This window comes from Pteropus vampyrus, unplaced genomic scaffold, assembly GCF_000151845.1.
Source record: "Pteropus vampyrus isolate Shadow unplaced genomic scaffold, Pvam_2.0 Scaffold225, whole genome shotgun sequence".
Classification (NCBI taxonomy): Eukaryota; Metazoa; Chordata; class Mammalia; order Chiroptera; family Pteropodidae; genus Pteropus; species Pteropus vampyrus.
In genome coordinates this window covers 2,097,831-2,118,559 of record NW_011889006.1, presented here as the reverse complement: position 1 = coordinate 2,118,559, position 20,729 = coordinate 2,097,831, and the positions used below count along the sequence as shown (strand labels likewise).

General features: G+C 41.6%; 1 protein-coding gene and 1 pseudogene across 2 annotated transcripts in view; both read left to right on the top strand.

The window, feature by feature from the left end:
• Positions 1-521: 521 nt before the first annotated feature.
• Positions 522-2,376, top strand: LOC105301047 (annotated as a pseudogene). Its single transcript, XR_002783547.1, has 2 exons — positions 522-580; positions 705-2,376. The product of XR_002783547.1 is annotated as a heat shock protein HSP 90-alpha pseudogene (transcript).
• Positions 2,377-7,454: 5,078 nt separating this feature from the next.
• TCP11 (t-complex 11) overlaps positions 7,455-20,729 on the top strand; it is a 24,289-nt gene continuing 11,014 nt past the window's right edge. Inside the window, exons 1-4 of the mRNA XM_011373506.2 lie at positions 7,455-7,565; positions 13,744-13,813; positions 14,353-14,490; positions 17,016-17,109. Of these exons, the coding sequence (XP_011371808.2) occupies positions 7,485-7,565; positions 13,744-13,813; positions 14,353-14,490; positions 17,016-17,109 (383 nt within the window). The 5' untranslated portion in view covers positions 7,455-7,484. The remainder of the gene's footprint in view (positions 7,566-13,743; positions 13,814-14,352; positions 14,491-17,015; positions 17,110-20,729) is intronic.

Genomic DNA, 20,729 nt, shown 5'->3' with positions numbered 1-20,729 from the left:
CAGGAAAAATTCCTGATTAAAAACTCTCAGCAAACAAGTAATAGAAGGGAACTTCCTGAACCTGATAAAGAGCATCTGTGAAAAACCTATAGCTAATGTCATACTAAACCATGAGACTAATGCTTTCCCTCTAAAATAAGGAGCAAGAGAAGGGATACCAGCTCTTACCACTTTTATTCAACATTGTACTGAAGGTTGTACCAGTGCATTAAGCAAAAAAAAAAAAAAAAAGCATCCATATTGTAAAAGAAGAAATAAAACTGTCTTTATTCAAGACAACTTGACACAAAAAGCATGATCCATAAGGAAAAATTGATAAACTGGACTTAATTGAAATGAAAAATTCCTATTAGGAGAATGAAAAACCACAGACTGGGAGAAAAATATTTGTAAAGCATATAATTGATACAAGAATTTGGAATATGTAAAGAACTCTTACAACTCAATAATAAAAAAACCAAGGAGTTGCTTCTGCATCCTGGTGCTGCATTGTGCAGAGCTGGTGCTGTCCCTTAGACAAAATGGTGGTGGAAACCCAGACCCAAGACCAGTCAATGGAGGAGGCGGAGGAAATTGAGAGGTTTGCCTTTCAGGCAGAACTTGCCTAAGTGATGTCATTGACCATCAATACTTTCTACTCGAATAAAGAGATCTTTCTGAGGGAGCTTTTGCAGGAGGATCGTTTGCAGTTAGGACTGACACAGGGGAACCTATGGGTCGCGGAACAAAGGTTGTCTAGCATCTGAAAGAAGACCAAACTGCTCTCTTGGAGGAGAGAAGAATAAAGGAGATGTGAAGAAACACTCTCAATTTATTGGCTACCCCATTACTTTCTTTGTGGAGAAGGAACGTGATAAAGAAGTCAGTGCTGACGAAGCTGAAGAAAAGTAAGACAAAGAGGAAGAGAAAGAAAAAAAGGAGTCTGAGGACAAACCTGAAATAGAAGATGCTGGTTCTGATGAAGAGGAAGAACAAAAGAACAAAAGAAGGATGGTGACGACAAGAAGAAGATCAAGAGATCAAGGAGAAGTACATTGACCAGGAAGAGCTGAACAAGACAAAGCCTATTTGGACCAGAAACCCTGATGATATCACTAATAAGGAATATGGGGAGTTCTACAAGAGCCTGACGAACGACTGGGAGGATCACTTGGCAGTGAAGTATTTTTCAGTTGAAGAGCAATTGGAATTCAGAGCCATTCTTTTTGTTCCAAGACATGCTCCCTTTGACCTATTTGAAAACAAAAGGAAAAAGAACAACATTAAGTTGCATGTTCGCAGAGTTTTCATCATGGATAACTGTGAAGAGCTAATACCTGAATATCTGAATTTCGTCAGAGGTGTGGTGGACTCTGAGGATCTCCCTCGAAATATTTCTCGGGAGATTTTGCATCAAAGCAAAATTTTGAAAATTATCAGAAAGAATTTGGTCAAAAAATGCTTAGAACGCTTCACTGAACTGGCAGAAGACAAAGAGAGCCACAAAAAGTTTTATGAGCAGTTCTCTAAAAATATTAAGCTGGGAATACATGATGATTCTCAAAATTGGAAGAAGCTCTCAGAGCTGTTAAGATCCTACACCTCTGCTTCTGGTGATGAGATGGTTTCCCTCAAGGACTACTGCACAAGAATGAAGGAAAACGAGAAAAATATCTATTACATCACAGATGAGACCAAGGACCAGGTAGCTAACTCGGCCTTTGTTGAATGTCTTCATAAGCACGGCCTGGAGGTAATCTATGTGATCGAGCCTATTGATGAGTACTGCGTCCAACAGCTGAAGGAATTTGAGGGGAAGACATTAGTGTCAGTCACCAAAGAGGACTTGGAACTTCCAGAAGATGAAGAAGAGAAGAAATAGGGAGAGAAAAAAACAAAGTTTGAAAACCTCTGCAAAATTATGAAGGACATCTTGGAGAAAAAAGTAGAAAAGATGGTCATGTCAAACCCATTGGTGACATTCCCATGCTGCATTGTCACATGCACACATGGCTGGACAGCAAATATGGAAAGAATCGTGAAGTCTCAAGCCCTAAGAGACAATTCAACAATAGGTTACATGGCAGCAAAGTAACACCTGGAGATAAACCCCAACCATTTTATCATCAAGACCTTATGCAAAAGGCAGAGGCTGATTGGAATGACAAGTCTGTGAAAGACCTGGCCATCCTTATTTATGAAACTGCACTCCTGTCATCTGGCTTCAGTCTGGAAGATCCCCAGATCCCTGCTAACAGGATCTACAGAGTGATCAAAGTTGGTCTAGGTATTGATGAGGATGACCCCAGTGCCGACGATAGCTGTGCTGCTGTAACTGAAGAGATGCTGCCCCTGGAAGGAGACGACAACACGTCACACGTGGAAGAAGTAGACTAAACTACGCCTGAAGAATGGCTTGTACACGTGTTGAGTTCTTTACCTTTATTCCCTCTGATAATATATTTTCAAGATTTTTTTTTTGGTTAACATTTTAAAAATCTGTATGGCATGATGATAACTACTTAAAGGAAATATAAGATTTCTTTCTAAGTGTATGATACTGTGATACCTTATGCACTAAAGCAGAGCTAATTTTTCCTTTCTGGTTTCATGTTGGCTTATTTTAACAGATTGAAATTATGTTTGTCACAGATGTACGCAACCTAATGTTAACTCTGTGGGGTCCTAAAGTATTTAGCTATCAAGTAGATCCCTTATGAGATCTAATCTTTTGTCACTGAAGTGTTCTAAGATATACCATGATGTTTAAAAGAAAAGCATTGGATAAAACAACTTTTACCTGCTAGGATCTTTTAAACCTTCCATCCTCTATAGTTATTGACTGCATGTATGGCCTCTAGTATGTTACACTGGACCAACCTGATGGGAATAACTAACCATAGAGCTTGTTTTCCAAAGAAAAGTACTGTTTAGAGTAGCAAATTTATAAGCCTACCTAGGCATGTCGTAAAGCCCTTTGAAAGTAAGTAGAGCAAGTTTTGTGAATGGAAAGGTAGTGTTCAAGTCACATTCTGTTTCAAAAGGGTGTTACAAATACGGATGAATTAAAAAGAAAAAGAAAAAAGAAAACCAAGAATCAAATTTTTAAAATGAGCGAAAGATTTGAACAGAAACTTCACCATAGGAGACCTCTGGGTAACAAAAAAGCACATGGAAAAATGTTCAACATTATTAGTCACCAAGGAAATGCAAATTAAAACCACAATGAGAAACCATTACACCCTTAGTAGAATAGCTTAAAAACAAACATCGATAATACCAAGTTTTGGTAAGGACTGGTAAAAACTGAAACTTTTGGATACTGCTGGTGGAAATGTAAAATGAGACAACCACTTTTAAGAAATGTTTGGCAGTTTCTTATAAAATTAAACATTCTTACGATATAATCCAGCAATTCCACTCCTAGGTATTTACCCGAGAGAAATGAAAACATATGTCCACCAAAAGACATACTAGAGTATTTATAGGAGCTTTATTTCTAATAGTAAAAAACTAAAAATAACCCAAATATCCATCAATAAATAAATGAATAAACTGTGGTATATTTACACAACAAACTACTCTCTGAATTAAAAAAGAAAAAACTACTGACAAATGCCGCAAAATGGATGAATCAAACAGATATACTGAATCACAGATGTTAGACATAAGAAACTACTGTTATGAACGGAATCGTGTCCCCAAATTCATAAGCTGAAGCCCTAACCAATGTAACTGTATTTGGAAGCAGGGCCTTTAAAGGTTAAATGAGGTCATAAGGGTGAGTCCCTAATCCAAAAGGACTGGTGTCCTTATAAAGAGAGGGAGACACTAGGGATGAGCCCCCACAGAGAAAAGGCCACATGAGGACACAGCGAGAAGACAGCCATCTATCTGCAAGCCAAAGAGAGAGGCCTCAGGAGAAACCAGAATTGTCAACACCCTGATCTTGGTCTTCTAAGATCCTCCTCCAACTGTGAGAAAATAAATTTCTGTTGTTTAAACCTCCTAGTCTGTATTTTATAGCAGCCCTAGCTAACTAATACAACTACATACTGTATAATTTCATTTATATGAAGTTTTAGAAGAGTAAAACTAACCTATGAAATTAATCTAATAGTGTCTTTCATAGTGACAGAAAGCAGATCAATGGTTGTCCGGGGCCTGGGATAATGAGATGGATATTGACTGCAAATGGGCACAAGGAAACTTTTGGAGGTGATGGAAGTATTCTGTTTGACTGTGGTGGTGCTTACCTGGTACATATGTCAAAACTCACTGCAATGTATGCTTGAAATTGGCACATTTTACTCACCAAAATTATCTCTCAATAATGTTGACTTTAGAAGAAACAAAATATTGTGTAAAAAGTATAGACAAGATCTCTCGAATGCAGTGTAAGGGAGTCGTGAAGTCTACCAATGCTCATATCTTCCTTTTTGTAATTTTGTAGAGAGATGTGTTCCCACAAAGGAAGCCGCGGGCAGTCTCAGCTCTATGTCCAAAGAGGGAGGCAAATGCACTCTTTGTGCTAAAGGCCCATAGAGTTATAACCATGTACTTTTCATAATTTATTCATGAAAAAGAGCCAACATTAAACATTAACCAACCACTACCTTCAAAGATATTTTGTACTTTAAAAAATTCTCAATATAAATATTTGTATCTTTCTTACCATGTCCCCATTTTTATCATCCACTGATGCTGAAGTTTTATTTATTCTGAAGGATGAGTTTCTTGTTGTACATCTTGGACTAGGCGTGGCAACAAAGCCCTTCTGGGAAGCTTGCCTCACAGACCGAAGGTCTTCTCACGGCGCTTTAGGATATCTGTCCTAATTAGAGGGACTACTACTATTAACTTTCCTAATACATCCCTTCTTTTCTCACCACAGAGTAGAAACGAGAGAAGACTTGATTCTATGATTTAAAAAGTGTTTTCCAGCTATACCATTCTCTGAGTTTATGATATTAGGTTCATTCACTGTTTTTCTGACTCATTCATTCAGCTATATAATAAATCAGCTCTCCATGCTTAATTCTGAGGTAAGGGCTAGGGATGCAGCAATGAAGAAGGCAGACATGGTTTGTGCCTTTATGCTGCCTGCATTTCAGTGGGAGTTGAGGGCTGCAAGCATCCCAAGTCGAACTGGCTTAAGCAATAAGGAATATGCTGGCTTGATGCCGGAGAAATCTCAGGCAGGAGGCTGGGCTTCCATGATTCAATGTAGCCAAGCTGGTAGTAAGATGGCCACTAAGGACAGTTCCTAGCCTCTGAGCCTGGTAGGACAAAGTCCAGAGGAAAGACTCCCTTCCTGAAAGGACTGTGATGAAGTAGAGTGACGAAGAATGTTGTCGAAAACCTCTAGCTGACCCCTCCTTGTAACGGAGATGGGATTACCCTTAGGCTTCTCCATGGAATCTGTGTTGTAGGAACAAGCTGGGCGTGTCTCGGGACCAAAAATGAGAGGCACTGCTTTATTCTAAGTTAACTCAAATATGCATGAATAAACTTTAACATTGATTCAAGGCAGTTGATAACCCTCTAGCAACTTCCGGAAGCACTGACTTCAAATACTGGTTTCAACTACAAAGTGTTCAAGAAAGAAACCTTATTGAAACATACCAGAAATGCCCAGAGGGTTCACTATATGACTGTTGAGGGACCAATCAGGAAAGCCTGTTCGGGCGAGGCAACCCTTGAACTGGCCCTGGAAGCGCACAGCTTGGCTTGGAGTTCCCAGCTCTGAGACTTAATAGCTGGGTAAATCCCTTAAGCTTCTGGAGTCTCAGTTTCCTCTCCTGAAAATCGTCATGATAACATCTCCTTTGTAGTATTTGTGATAGGACTAAATGAGATAATATACGTGATGCCCCTTATTCCAGTGCCTGGCACATAGTGAGTGCTTGATATTATTTCACAGGTGCAGAGCCAGTCTGATTGACAGTCTCAGTAGATGGACCTAGGTAGTTCGCAGTTTGCTTCTAACCCACATCTTCATCTTCTCAGAATCTGATTTTAGGTCATAGTTGATCTGGAACAGTACTATTTAAAGGTATTTGTCAAGGTTCTGTCCTCCACCTGTACAACTTCTCCTATGCTCCTCTACCTCCACTTTTTCAGGAGGTGGTATAAGAGACTGGTTAAGGGCTCCGAGGTCAGACTCCTTGGGTTCAAGTCCCTGTCTTACCACTTATTCACTGAGTGATCTCGGGCAGGATACTTCCGTTTTCCTCATCTGTAAAGTGGGTGTAAAAACAACATCTTTGTCACAGAGTTGTTGTGAGAATGATAGCAGCCCATCTATGTGAAGGGCTTCCCAAGGGCCTGGCACATGGTAAGCACTTGATATGTATTGTCTGGTATTATTACTATTCCATCTACAGCCATGACTCCTGAGTCCACTCTTATTATTAGTCTGGATCTCTCTCCTTAATTCCAGCAGCTTATTTCCACCTGCCTGCTGAGTATTTCTCCATAAAGATCCAACCAAAACTTCATTCTCAACCTGTCCTAAAATACAGCCGTCCTCTCCTTTTTCTCCACATTTCCTCCTCCATCTCCCTGCAGCCATCCTTTCTGTTATGTCAGCACCTATGGGAAATGAAGGGCTTTGTTCCTGTTTCAAGAATTCCCGACATTGGAAAGCCTTGCTCCTCTCCCTGCTTCCTAGACATCCTCATAATTGGAGGGCGCTCACAACCCAGTTTGAGGAAAACGAGGGCAGAGTTGTGCAGTGCCTTGCTGAGAGTATCAGAGCGAGCAGCAGAAGGAATTCGGGCCTCCTGCTTTGGAGGTGTTCTCCTCCCACCGCCCATGGCTCACTGTCTCGCTGTGTCATGGAACCACCTTGCCCTAGGTGTCGTGAGGGCCCAGCAGGCCCACAGTCCTGGGGTTGGGAAAGTGAGGCGGGGGGTCTCAAGGTAGTTCTTGAAACAATTAGAAATTGATTTCATAAGCCAAGTCTCCAGTTATCCTGAGTTGTGCACTTGGCAGGGGAGTGGGGGGGAGGGGTGGAAGGAGAATGGGGAGGTCGGGAAGGGGAAGCTAGCTTCTTTGAGAGTTTCCAAGTATTGTGAGCGAAGTAAAACCCAAACTGAAAGACGAGAGTCATTCTGAGTGTGCCTCTCTCAGCCATAAATGGGTACAAGAGATGTAAATTCCTCAGGGGTCATGAGTGTTTTTCAGTGTGAGAAATTCCGGAGTGTAGAATTTGAGGGTGCCCAAGGGAGCCCTCCATGACATTTCTTGCATTCCCATCTCTCTTAGCCCTGACAGATCTCAGGTACGGAACTCTGTAGCTGACGGGCACTGAAAGCGGGGAGGGGCACATTCAGGCTTCAGACACCAAAACAGCCATTTTGCTCTTCGTGTGCCTACTTCCTCGCACAACTGAGGTCAGAAAATTCTTGCCATTCCTGAGCTTGTAACAGAGACTCAGACCCAGTGACCTCCTTTTGTTCTCACTGGGGGCTGCAGCAACTCTGCAAGTTTAAACCGTTCACATGAACTCCCCTTCATCACAGAGAGACACTGTTGGAGGAAAAGAGGGGAGTGGAGAAGCAGCACTGGGAAGAGTCCGCAAGGTGAAAAGAGGACGGCCGCAATGTCCCCATCCTCCCACCACGCCACGCCCCGAAAAAGGCCCTGAAGTCAAACTGGAGTTTAAAACTGTTCTCTGTTCATAAAGACAAAAAGTAGAATAGAAGTCTGGGGTGGAGGTTGTTATTGTTTAATGGGTACAGAGTTTTTATTGGGGATGATGAAAGGTTAGGGGTATAGGTAGTGGTCATGGTTACACGCCATTGTGGGTTTAATCCAACTGAATTGTGCACGTATGAATGGTTAAGATGATGAATATTATGGTATGTATTTTACCGCAATAAAACAAAATCTACAGGGATTTTTTTAAAAAACCCTTTTCTCTGCATTTCTTTTGAAACGGACTTCAATAGACTGGCCCTCAAATCTAAGCGGCTGGATTCTTTGTCAGGAGATTATTATACTTTGCTTTAGGCTGGTGGTTCTAGAGAATTATAGATGACGGGAATGATTGAAACTGATTTATTTCTCAAGTGTTCGAGATCCCTTCATCCCCACCCAACAATGTCTCTTCAGGAAAAGCTCGTCTCTACCAAAGTCAGAAAAATAAAGAAAATGTACAGGCCACCGTCTAAAGTGGGCTTGGTTTAAGAAAATTTCCTCTGTGAAACCTCAGATCTGGAAAACAAATTGGTGGTTGATGATTTCCCTTACAAAAGACTGATTCCCTTAACAAAAGAGTTTACTCAAAGGTTCCTTTAAGAAGAGAGCGCCTGCTGCATTTAATGATATTATTGCATTAAAAGAAATCATCCCGACCATTCAAGGACATTGCACTATAAATATGTGAATGCATTGTATTGTGTTGTAAGAGTGGGAATGAAGGAGTCAGAACTCTTTGACAAATGGACTATTTTGGCCCAAAGTAACACAAAGAGGGAGCAAGATGGGTTTCTTGGCCTCAAATCCTGACAGCTTTCTGGGAAGGCTTTCGGAGTTTGTGATTTATTTAAGACCAGCTAAGCCCAAGGCCTGGGATGTGTCCATTTTAAGAAAGGGCCTGTGCCAAACTTAGGGTCAAAGTTCTAACTCTGCTGGTGCTGACCCCCCCATCACCTGTCCTAATCAAAAAGGCTCTCAGACATGAGCTCAACTCTGTCTTGCAATGGCAGAAAAATATGTGTGTTGCCAGAAAGTGGATTCTCTACGGTGATGAAGAATGATCCTTATTTATGTCTGCATAGGTACATTCTGGGGCCCATAAAGGTTTAATTGTCCCTGTAACTAGTTTTTTTAAAAACCCACAAAGAGGCTGCCAGCTTTCCCCAGAGTTTAAAACCAACTGAATGTGGTTCTGTGGAAACTGCTTTAAGTGTGTAACTTGCACCGTGTCCTGGGGCACAAGGCGCGATTGTTTTGGGGACTCAAAAGATGCAGCTCTTAGGAAGACTTTTAAAGTCAGTGTTTGAGGCTTTGGGCTGCTGCTGACCCTGGCTTGAGAGAGAGAGAGAGAGAGTCACTGAGTCGTTGAGACTCCCTCACCAGGAGCCTGACTCTGTAAATTACTCTTCCATGGTGCCACTGCCCCCTGCTGCCACCTTCTGGTTCAGGGGACGCGGCTGTCACAGGACCCTAACTGAACATCCTTCCTTTTCTCTTGAATGTTGTCGTTGCTGGTTTGAAAGACTTTCAGGAAGCTAAGGACAAAGGGGAGATAGAGAGAGGACGCATATCTATGAGACAAAAAAGAGAAAGACACTGGAAACCGAACTGGGTCCACAGGGACATACTTTGCCTGACTAGCAGGGTGGGTGTGGGGAGCAGTGTCACTCCTCCAGCACTGCTGCCTCCTCTGTTTGTGCCTATTTGTTCAATCTATAATTATTGATTGGGTACTTACGATGTTCCAGGCATAGTGGTGAATGAAATGCATAGTCTTTGCTCTCAGAAAGCTTCTAGTCTCACAGGGGAGTTAGACATTCAATAAATTATGCAAACAAACATATACTTACAAACTGTATTGACTGCTATGAGGAAAAAGCAGAGAGAAGCTAACGGAGGGCCATAGAAGTTTCTCTGAGGAAGTTAGGCCTTATAAACTAGATCCGAAGAATGAAAGGGAGAAGCACTCTACACGGGAGGGACAGCATATGCAAAGACCTGGAAGCAGGAAGGAGCAGGGCCTGTTAAGTATCGCTGGTGGAGTGAGATGTGGCTGAACAAGCAGGCAGTCAACGCTGCTGCCAGAAACTTCTTGGTCCTCTCTTTGAGCCCTCTTTCCTTAAAGATGTGTAACGGTTTCCCCATCTACCACGCTTCACTCTGAGCTTCAAAGGGCTGCGTCCAGACTTCTCCTAGATTACCCCAATTCTTCTCACGCAGTCCTCTTGGGTTCTGTGAAGAACACACATATGTCAAAAGACTAAAGCAAATAGTTTTGACGTGAGGTTCTGTACCGTAAGGGAGGCTATAACGAAATCCGTCCCGGTTTACATGACTCCAAACGGTTCCATTTAAATGTCCCACCCTGTACTTATGAGTCCCTACCACTTTAGTTGACTGTTTATCTTCCAGCATACTCTCCTATCATTTACAGTTTTCTTTAGCTTTTACTCTCGCTCAGCTCTATATATTATGGAATAAACAGACTATGATATGGGTTCTAGTCCTAAATTTTCCATAAACTGGTGGTGACCTTAGCCAAGTCATGTAACCTCACTGAGCCTAAGATGCTTTGTAAAATGAGGTGTTTTTTGTTGCTGTTATTTTGTTTTGTTTTATAAAGAGATCCATATTCAGGATTTCTCTTAAATTCTGTGGTTCTGTGTCTCTTGCAGCCATCTGGGAGTATTTCTCTTACATCTTTGTCTCTACCCACCCTTCTTTCAGAATGTCTTTGTGGGTGGGACCAACTTTCTGCATAATTTGCTTTGGTGAGATAGTGTACCCAAGATAATGTTTAACAAATGAAAATAAGTTACACTATTGGGTTTGGGTTAAAACTCATATATGTGGGGAACTGGTGGAGGAGTAGGAAAATTCTAGGTATAGGCCTGAAATTGTCTTAGACTGCTTCTCAAACTGGAGTGTATGTATCCAGGGCAGTATATAGAGGTGTACCAGCGAGTACAGGAAGCCCTTCTTTCTGGAACAAGAATTCTCAAAGATTTGAGGAGAGCAAATAGACAGTGTTAAAACAAACATAGATATATTATGAATGGAAAATAAAAGTGGTATGATATCTTAATATAAAAGGGGAACTCTAGGGTGGGCAACTTTGGGCACACTGCAGTGTGAGAGGAAATAGGCCTTTTACTTCTGTCCTTGGGTTGTGTGAGGATTAGTTTTCTTATGGGTCTTTTGAGGTATGTGCAGTTTCATAGGGTAAAGGTGTTAAGTTACTCAAGAGGAGCATTCCCGCTAAATAATGGATGTTTTGGGGAACTTCACTTTCACCCATTAGGGGAGTTTGAAGACGGTCTGAGGTTGAGAGGAAGCCAGGCTGAAAAAGTGACCTGTTTCCAAAGACCAAATCAGTTCTTGCTTAGGATCCTGGCTAAAGGCTGTATTGGAACAGTTTGAACTGATCCAAACAACTGGAAGATCTCTCTGACCTCCAGCAGCACTTCTTGTTTGTACCCCCCGCTCTCCGATGGTAGTTACTATACCATTATGTGTTAATCATATTTTGTTGTTTATAGAGCCTCCTCAGCCAGAGTCAGGGAGGTAGTGTGAATGAAGAAAAAGTACACGAGCAAGATAATGGGAGGAAGCAAGAGAACTAAAATGTTAAATCAAGCTATATTCAGAGACTGCAACATGCCGATCAGCCCTATGGCCAGACCAGGAGGAGACCTACAGAACAAAGAAAGATTTCTGTTGGGATTGCTAACAACACATTTCCCCATGCCATGAAGGGAAAATAAGAAAAACAGAGTCTTTAAGTGGTGCCCTACAGAAAATAAAATCATTCATTCCCTGTGGCTAAAACCATAGGGAGCTTATGGATTAAAGGTTGAGAATTACCAGCAGGCCTTTCATGCTACATATTCTTCTTACCTTTTTGTGCTACATCTTATCCTTCCTCAAGGTATATCAATTTTCCATATCAAAGGAAAATGGGTAATCAAAGTCTTTAAACTGTAACTCACAGGAACTAAAGACCGATATTTAAAGTGAATTGTCCAAACATTCAGGGTCCTTCTCAGTGTCTTCTTCTCACGTCCCTCTCAGTGTCCTCTCGGTTCCTCTCCGTGTTTTCACTCTCTCTTTCACTGTCCCCGTCTCTATTGTCTCTGCCTCTCTGAATCTCTCTTAGTCTCTCACTCTATGCCTCTGAGAGGAGACCATGCTCTGTCTATGGAGCATTATCCCTTCTGTAATAAACTTTCCTTTTGACTTTAACTTTGGTGTGTGTTTGAATTCTTAAGCTCCACGAAGAACCCTCTTCTCTCTCAGTGCAGGGCTTGAGTCCTGCCGCTCCCCCCTCACCGCCCCGTGCCCTGAATTTGCCCTGTCTTGCATCAAAGAGTCAAGAATTTGCTCACCATGTGACTTTTGATAACTCCTTGAAATCGCTCTGATTTTTGTTCATCTATTTGCTCATCTATTAAATGGTCCAAAATAACACCCATCTTGCCTACTGAACAGGTAGAATTGTGTGCAGAGCATATGGATTTGCAATGTAAAAGCATTTCGTAAATCATTAAACAAAAATCAGTTATTATTAACTAAGACCTCAAAGGCAAGGAGGGTATATCTCTCACATCATCTTTCTATTTCCCTCAGCTTTTAACTTTGCCTAGTTAGTTCTGGTATATTAAAGACAAAGATCCTGAGATACTGCCCCCGGACTGACTCTGGGAAAACACTAATTCTGTATTTCTCTCCTACCTCATCCTTCACCCCTCTTCTGGCTTCAGTTCCCCCACACCCACCATGTGCTCCCACACCACTATATCTTCCTACTGTCCCCACTGCCCGTTCCAGAGAATGTGGGTATTAAAAGGACACTTAAAGAGGCTGTGTAATGTATATGAATGACCTGTTTGAGTAATTTCAGGCATCAGCAGGGAGAGTTTTATGGCAATGCCACTTTTTGTGGGGAAGAGAACTGGTGTCATTCTGGAAAATTTCTCCCAGAAATAAAAAATCCAAATAGAGTTCTGGATTTTTTTAAAAAAGAAATCAACAACTTAACCTTAGTATCTCCTTATGTAAAAACGAAGAATCATATTTTCATTGAACTTCTTGCTAAAGTCATACGAGTTCCTCCCACTTCTCCTAGGTTGTGGTGAAGGCTAGCATGCTTCATAGTTGACATCCGAGGGAAATATCAGGAAGGGGTGAGGAATAAGGAGCAGGTTTAGTATGTATTGCTCTGTGATACTCTCTGGCTAAACAGTAACTTTACTAGATCATTCCCTTCATAACTGCCTGAACCTCAGAGCTGAGTGGACTTTCTTAAGCAGAAATGTTCTTGGGACACTTCATTTTTCCTTTCAAAATGCACAAGTTGTGCAAGAAAAAAAAAAATCACATTCCACACTAACAAGGCAAGGGTTATAATGAGAACTTAGTTTCTTACAGGCAATACTTTCATCTTTATTTATTTATTTATTTATTTTTAAAGTAGGCTTTTATGGTAAGAAATCAAGTCAGAGTAATAAAGAAGGATGGGAAAATATGGAGTGGAAACTTCCTTTTCATATCACCCCCAACCCCCCCCCCGAAAGTGCAGGGATTGGAGGGGAAGTGGGTGTCATTCCAGGTCCAAACATCACTTCAGGGGCAACAAAACAGCCAGGACCAAGAAAAAGCCCGTGACCTGGAGCCTGTTAGCCGGAGGCCCAGCACCAGGTCACCGATGAGCACACACTGCCTCCCAGCCCGCAGGCCTCCCGCTGACCAGCAGCAACTGGGAGAACCAAGTCTCTAGGTTTCCACACCTGTAGAATGAGAGAGGGGCCCTTCTTAATGTGCCCAGAATGTGCTAAAGCAATAACCCTCCTGGGTGTGGTTCTGTGCTTCCCAGGACTTGAAACAGCCTAGAGAGAAAGAAAACATATTGCTCCTTCCCTCTCTAAGTAGTTCCAGGTGATCTTTGTCGTGGGGGTGGGAGATGTCAGGAACGGGCAGGCCCCAGCGACCATGGAATCAGAGGCCTGGAGGGCGCTTCGCACCCACGACGACCCAGTCATGAGCCGTTGTTTCCATCCCCAGGTGCCAGGCGGGCTGCGAGCTCTGGGACCAGCACGTGACCCCGCCCCGTTGCCCCAGGAGACGGGCAAAGGTTTGTTTTCAAATCTCGGACTCTCCCACCGAGGGCCCCTGGCGTCGTGAGCAGGGGTGATCGCGGGGTCGGCCTCGTCGCCTGCGCGTCGCCGTCTGGCCCCTCCCGGCCTCGCGCCCCCGCCGCCCCGCCGCGGTGGTACAGCCCGAGCTTGAGGCTGCGCGGCCACAGCGCCCACTCGGGAGTAGGGGGCCGGTCACCAGGGAGAAGGTGAGAGGCCCGGAACCCGAGCGGGCCTGGGGAGGGCGTTTCGGGCGAGGAGGTCGTCCAGTGGGTGGAGGACGGGCCCTGCCCCGCGCGCCCGCCCTGTGCCACGGCTCCCCTGGCCTCAGTGTCCTTGTTGCGCGTCTAATGCTGGACTTCACTCTTCTCTCCTCCTCCAGGCTCCTTTGTCCCTGTCTGTCCCCTGAGCGACCTTGAAGTTGCCCTCTTTTGGGTTGTCCAGGTCGGACGCAACGGGCCGGGCCTCAGTCATCTCTCGGCAGTTGGAGAGCCCAGCTGCCCCGACGTCAACAACGTGCCATTTCTCCCCCACCCAGGTTCCGTCAACAAAATGCTGTACGTCGAGGAGAATGTGCCCCTGAAGGACCCTGGCGATGCAGAGAGCGGCCCCTGTAAGCTCGAAACACCAGGACCGACCCAGGAGGACAAGAGCAACCTCGAGGACCATCCTCCCCGTAGGTTCATCCCTGGCGGCCCTGTCTCCCCTCAGGGATGCTTAGTGTGGGTCAGGTTGGAAGGAGCCATTTAAGAGCCAGCAGCCTCTGTGGCTCCGCAGTTCTCCATCCTCTCTCTCTTCTTATGGTTTGCCCTTCTTCTCCCCTCCACCCCAATCTCTAGGCCCCCTATTGACCACAAGTCTTCAAAGAGTTTTTGGTCCTAGAGCAAGAAGTGACCTAAGCGTGATTACTTGAATCTGGCAAGATTTCAAGCTGAGTCAGTTCAAAGCCATCTTTGTTGTTATTGCATTTTGAATTCGTAGGTAGAAAATGAGAGACATCTGCGGTAGATTTTAAAGAACCCAAATGACCCCAGATTGTGTTCTTCCTGGGCTTCATTGTCTCAAGAAGTCATACTGCCCTGAGCTCATTGTTGGGCTCTTATACTATAGTAGATGTTCTTTTATGTTCCTGTTGGGGCACGAGGTTACTTTGGTTGGTCTAGTCTCACGGGGATTCACCCTGCATTTCTCTTATAATCTCCTGAGAATTTAACCAGTCATCAATCTGAAGACCTACGCACATTCTTGAAGATTGAAATGGGAAAAATTATTTCAAGGTCATGGTACCAAGCTGAATTATATTTGTTTCTCTTGTAGCCACGTGGGGTCGCTGCTGGTTAACGGACTGTCACTAAAGTGGCAAATTGGGTGCTTTGTAATCCCTATTTGGAATAGGTATTCAGTAGATATGAACCCGATGTTGGGTGAAAGTCACTTTTTTTGTAAATACAATTAAAACAATTTAAGTTCTTGAGATGGCTATTTAAATAAATCCATAGGTAAAACAACTCTGCACAAAATACCAAATTCCTCTTTTCGAGAAAATAAATTTTTAATTTTAGATGTTATATATTATCTTAAAAATTTCTTTGTCCTTGGGATATGGATTTTTTAAATCTACCTCAGTTGCATTTTACTTCTAAATTCTCTTTGAACCCTCTCCTGAATTTTACAGCTTTTGCAGTTGCATAGTGCTATGGTGACCAACAAAACAATCTTGTCAAAGCAGGCTACGAACTTTGGTTTGTTGTAGTTGGAAAGTGTTTCTGTGTATAATATTTCCATCAGTCTTCAATAAGCTGCTATAGCTCAGTCTCTGAAGATTTTCTTTTAGTTCTCATTTCAAATTAGTGAATTAGTGGTAAGTCCATTTACATATTTAACTGTGTTTTACCATTTTGGCTGGAACTAAAGACTTTAGAGAGGCTGCAAAAAGGGAACTTCAGCTATCCACCTAAAGTTCAATTCACCTTTATGTTTACCTAAGCAGAGACTCATTGTGCGTGCTTTCTATTTTTTTCTCTTACTGAGAGTATGAGTCATGACTTTACCTCTAAAAACTTCATCATGTATCTTCTAAGAACAAAGGCATTCTGTGTAACCTCTTTTCTACAATAAATTTTTCCTTTTTACGTTGTTAAATCTTTTTAGTAATAGAAAACTTTAATGTTTACAAAGCAGAGAGGCTGATCTGACGAACTCCCATTTAATCATCATGCCGCTTCAACAATGATCAAGTCGTGGCCAGATCTTAGTTTATTTATATCTCCTCCACATCTTGGAGCCAAATACTTTCCTGTGAACAAATGAAGCTTCATTGAAGGAGAGTGAGAAAATATGATTTATGTGTGCAACTTTGTTTTATATGCCAAGTAATCATTATAATTACCATACATGCCTATTACATGAAAATGGTATCAGCTAGGTCTTTAATAAAAACTTGGAACAGTGGTTCCCAAATGCTGGTTTGTGACAGAATTCTTAGCAATATTTAGTAAAATGAAATAAAGATATTATAATGAATTTTTCCTCAAGCTACATCGATTCTATTTAAAGGATTACTCTTTATTCTGACACTATTCCCTTTCTGCTCTTTTGGAGGTTGCACTATTCTTTCTTTTATGAAATGACGGTTTTGGTAGTGGTAGAGTGGATTTTTTTTAATTCACTTGTTTGCATGTTTCACTGTCCATACTTGGCCAAACAAAAAAAACTGGCAAGTTGTCAGTTGCTCAGAATCTTTTTGAAAATTTAATTATGCTGCGAAATTCTAAAATCTGAGAACTACTGCTTTAGAAGACCAGATGACATTGGCACCATTCAGTACTATGTGTGTGGAGAATTTAACTCTCAGAGGCAGGAAGAGAAGTGTGGAATCATAATATTTGTTTATTATAAAAAATGTTTATTTTGTGAATAAATTGTTTCTTTGCTGCTTAATTTACTTTGTAAGAGAAAAGTTTTAATCAGTTTCATATTATGTTTTTTATAAAATAACTTTGTCCTTCCTTACCCCCATGCTTGACTACTGTGAGAGGCACAGTCACAGGGCCTGGAATTCAGAACGTATATGATTGGAATGGTTGAATGAGTTTGTGTAATATCAGTTTGAATTCAAATTTGGGGCCTACTCAGTAGAGTGAATCTCTACTGAGACTTGTGTGGGTTCACTGTTGTCTACCGTAGTTCTTTCTGTCACAGGTCTGGTAGATACAGTTAATGACGTTTCCAAGATGAGCAACGAGACTGGGATGAATCGTGATTTCCACATGGAAGAGGTTTTACCTCAGAGCAGGTACAGCTCCTAATTTTCCCTTTTTTCTTTTTCATCATGGCATAGGTATTTAGCACTAATGGTTCTGGACCAGATTTGAAGCATTTTTATTTAATAATATGATCAATGTTTGAATATAAGCCTTAAGAGGTCTCAACAACTTAAACAGAAGAGTAATCAGTTTTATTAGTATCAGAGAGTCAGGAAGCAAATGTTATTTAATCAGCGAATAAACCAAAGCAACTGTTGGAATGTTCACTTCGGGACCCCAGTTAATAAAATATGAACAGTGGATTTCACATCTTCTCTGACAGATAAGGAGGAGGTACCCTGGAGTAAGCTGTCTATTGCTGCATAACAAATTTCTCCAAAACTTAGCAGCTGAAACAATGTTCATTATCTCAGTTTTTGTGGGTCAGAAATATGGGCATGGTTTAATTGTGTGCCTCTGACTCAAGGTCTCTCATAATGTTGCGGTCAGTTTGTTGAGTGGTGGCCAGAGCCTCCCTCAGCTCCTTGCCACTTGGACCTCTCCATAGGGCAGCTCACAACATGGCAGCTGGCTTTCCTTATTCAGAGTAAGAGCAGGAGAATGAGAGTGTGAGAGTCAGTGCCCAAGATGGAAACTACAGTCTTTTTGTTACCTAACCTCAGAAGTGATAACCCATGCCTCTGCTACTTTCTGTTCCCTAGAAGAGAGTCACTAAATCAGCCCACACTCCAGGGAATGGAATTACACCAAGGTGTGAATACCACCAGGAACTGTATATCTTTGGGATCATTTTATCAGCTGCCTACACATGGCTCCTATCATTTACTCTAAGTAATCACAGATTAGACAGGTACAGATTAAAAAGTTAATTTTCTTGTAGTGGCATTTTTCAACTCTTTTTTTTTTTTCTCCTGGTTTCATAATCAGGTAAATTTATGAATTAGGACCAGAACCCTGTTGATATATAATACTCACCCACCTTGAACAAGTTTTTTTTGATTCTTCTCGGTTCTGTTCACATCTCAATAAATAAATAGAACCCTTCAGTAAGTATGAATTGAATGGCTCTGCTGGCTTATTGGCAGTTAAGTGGGTAAATTCACCATCAGATTTTACATTTTAAAACAGTTCTAATTTCCCACCAATAGCCAGATAAATGGCAGCTTGTGATTGGTCAGGTTTCTTAAATGCTTTTGTTATTTGGCAACTTCAGGGAATCTGTTACTAAAGTACTTTTCTCTGTCACAAGTTGCTGCCTGGGTCTTCGTGCTCTCATTTGCCCTTGCCTGGTGCCAGTAGGCGTCCATACCAAGCATAGCTCCTCCGGGAACAGGTTTTCACCAAAATTCAGATCTAGTGCCTCATTGCTTAGATATGTTTGTTGCTGGCAGGAAAAAAGAAAAATGAAACCGGGAGAGTGAAGGTCTGCTAGAGGGGTGGTGGGGAGTAGAGGAAATGAGAAAGAAAGAAATGAAGCAGGGGAAACAGTACTATTCAGAGCTGGATTTTCAAGTAAGGTAATACAGAATTTATCCCTGGAAAAAGGCTGAAATAGAATTTATTCATTATTGGCAGTTGGCCTTACTTTAGGCTCATAAGATGACATTAATTACAATTGTGGGATTCTAAAGGAAATCCCATGTTTGGGCATTCATTCATCAGGCATTTACTGAGTCCTTATTATGTGGCAAGAAAATGCTGAGTGCTGGGGAGAGATATAGCTGTAGCTGTAGCTATAGACAAGTAAGGCACTGTCTTTGCTATCAGGAAGCTTTCATAGGGGAGACAGTGACTGATAAACTAACTTATAGGTGTGTGTATAGAGTTTAATGAGAGTAATCAGCTGCCTAAGGAGGATCAGAGAAGATTTGCCCATGGAGGAAGATTTTGCCCATGAAGACTTGAATTGAGTTTTAGAGGATGAACAGGTGCTTTCCAAGTGGTATGGGTTGAAAAGGATGCTCCAAGCAGAGGAAACATGTTGTAGGCACAGAGTGGTGGTAGAATATGCTGTGTTCTTTATAAACAGCTTGGTATAGTTGAACACAAGATATTATGAGGTAGGAGGAGTTAAATTAGAAAGGGAGGCAGAGTACTATCAGGAAGTTATACAGTATAAGCCATTTATGCTGGCAGTGATGGAAAGCCCTTAAAGGACTTTAAATAGGCATGATATCATGAACACAGTTGCATCTTAGAAAAATCATTGATTTTAGAGTGCATTGGTGGAGTACTGATTAGAAAGAGACAGAACCGAAGGCAGGGAGGCAAGTTAATAGACTATGGCAGTAGTCCAGGTAAGAGATGATAATAGGAAAGAATACATTCCAGAGACATTTAAGAATCAAAATTGATGTAACTTTGGGGATAGACCGATAAATAGGAGAAGAGTTAAGAACAATTCCAGTATGCACTGGACCATTAGATTATAGTTGGTTACCTCTGATGATGGAGATTTGTGTGTTGACAGAGGAACTTTGACTTGTTTTATTCATCTTTATATTGCTTTTTTTTTTCTTTTTACAAGGAGCGTGCAGTACTACTGTTAGTTGTTTGTTTGTTTGTTTTTAAAGGAGGAGATGTTTAATTCAAGAAAACCAATAGCTATTTGGAAATTATTAGATACAGCCTCAGAATTTTCAAATAGTTCTTTTTCTTCTTATTTGTCTAACTCTGTGGGACGAAGACATCATTTAAATAAACATTCAGAGAAAAAAATAATTCCTGTAGTTTTTTCAATTGTCTTAATTTTTTAAGAGTAGTTTTAGTTCTACAGAAAAATGATCAGAAAGTACAGAGTTCCCCTGTGCACAGTTCCCCCTATCATTTACATCTTGTACTAGTGTGGTACATTTGTATAATTGATTATCCAGTATTAACACATCTTTATTAAGTCCATAGTTTACTTTGGGGTTAACTTTTTGTGTCGTACATTTTATGGGTTTTAAAAACGTATAATGACATATTCACCATTACTATATCATGCAGAGTGATTTCACTGCCCTAAAAGTCCACTGTTCTCTACCTACCCATCCTTCTGTTCCATTCTCCCTCCCAAATCCTTGGCAACCACTGTCTCCATAGGCTTCCAGAATGTCCTATAGTTGGACTCATATAGTATGTATGTAGTCTTTTTCAGATTGGCTTCTTTCACTTAGCAGTGTGCATTTAAGATTCTTCCATGTATTTTAGGGTCTTGCTAGCTCATTCCTTTTCAGCACTGATTAATATTCCATTGTCTGAATGTTACAGTTTATCCACTCACCTACAGAATGATACCTTAGTTGCTTCCCAGTTTTGGCAGTTGTAAATAAAGCTGCTATAAACCTCCATTTGCAGGTTTTTGTGTGGGCATAAGTTTTCAGCTCGCCTGAGTAAATACCAAGGAGCATGATTGCTGGATCGTATGGCAAGAGTATGTTTAGCTTTGTAAGAAACTGCCAAACCCTCTTCCAGAGTGGCTGTATCATTTTGCATTCCCACCAGCAATGAATGAGAGTTCGTGCTGTTCCACATCCTCATCAACATTTGGTGTTGTTAGTGTTTTGGATTTTGGAGTAGGGGTATCTCATCTTTATTTTAATTTGCAGTTCCCTAAGGATATATAATGATGAGTATCTTTTCACATGCTTATTTGCCATTTGTATAT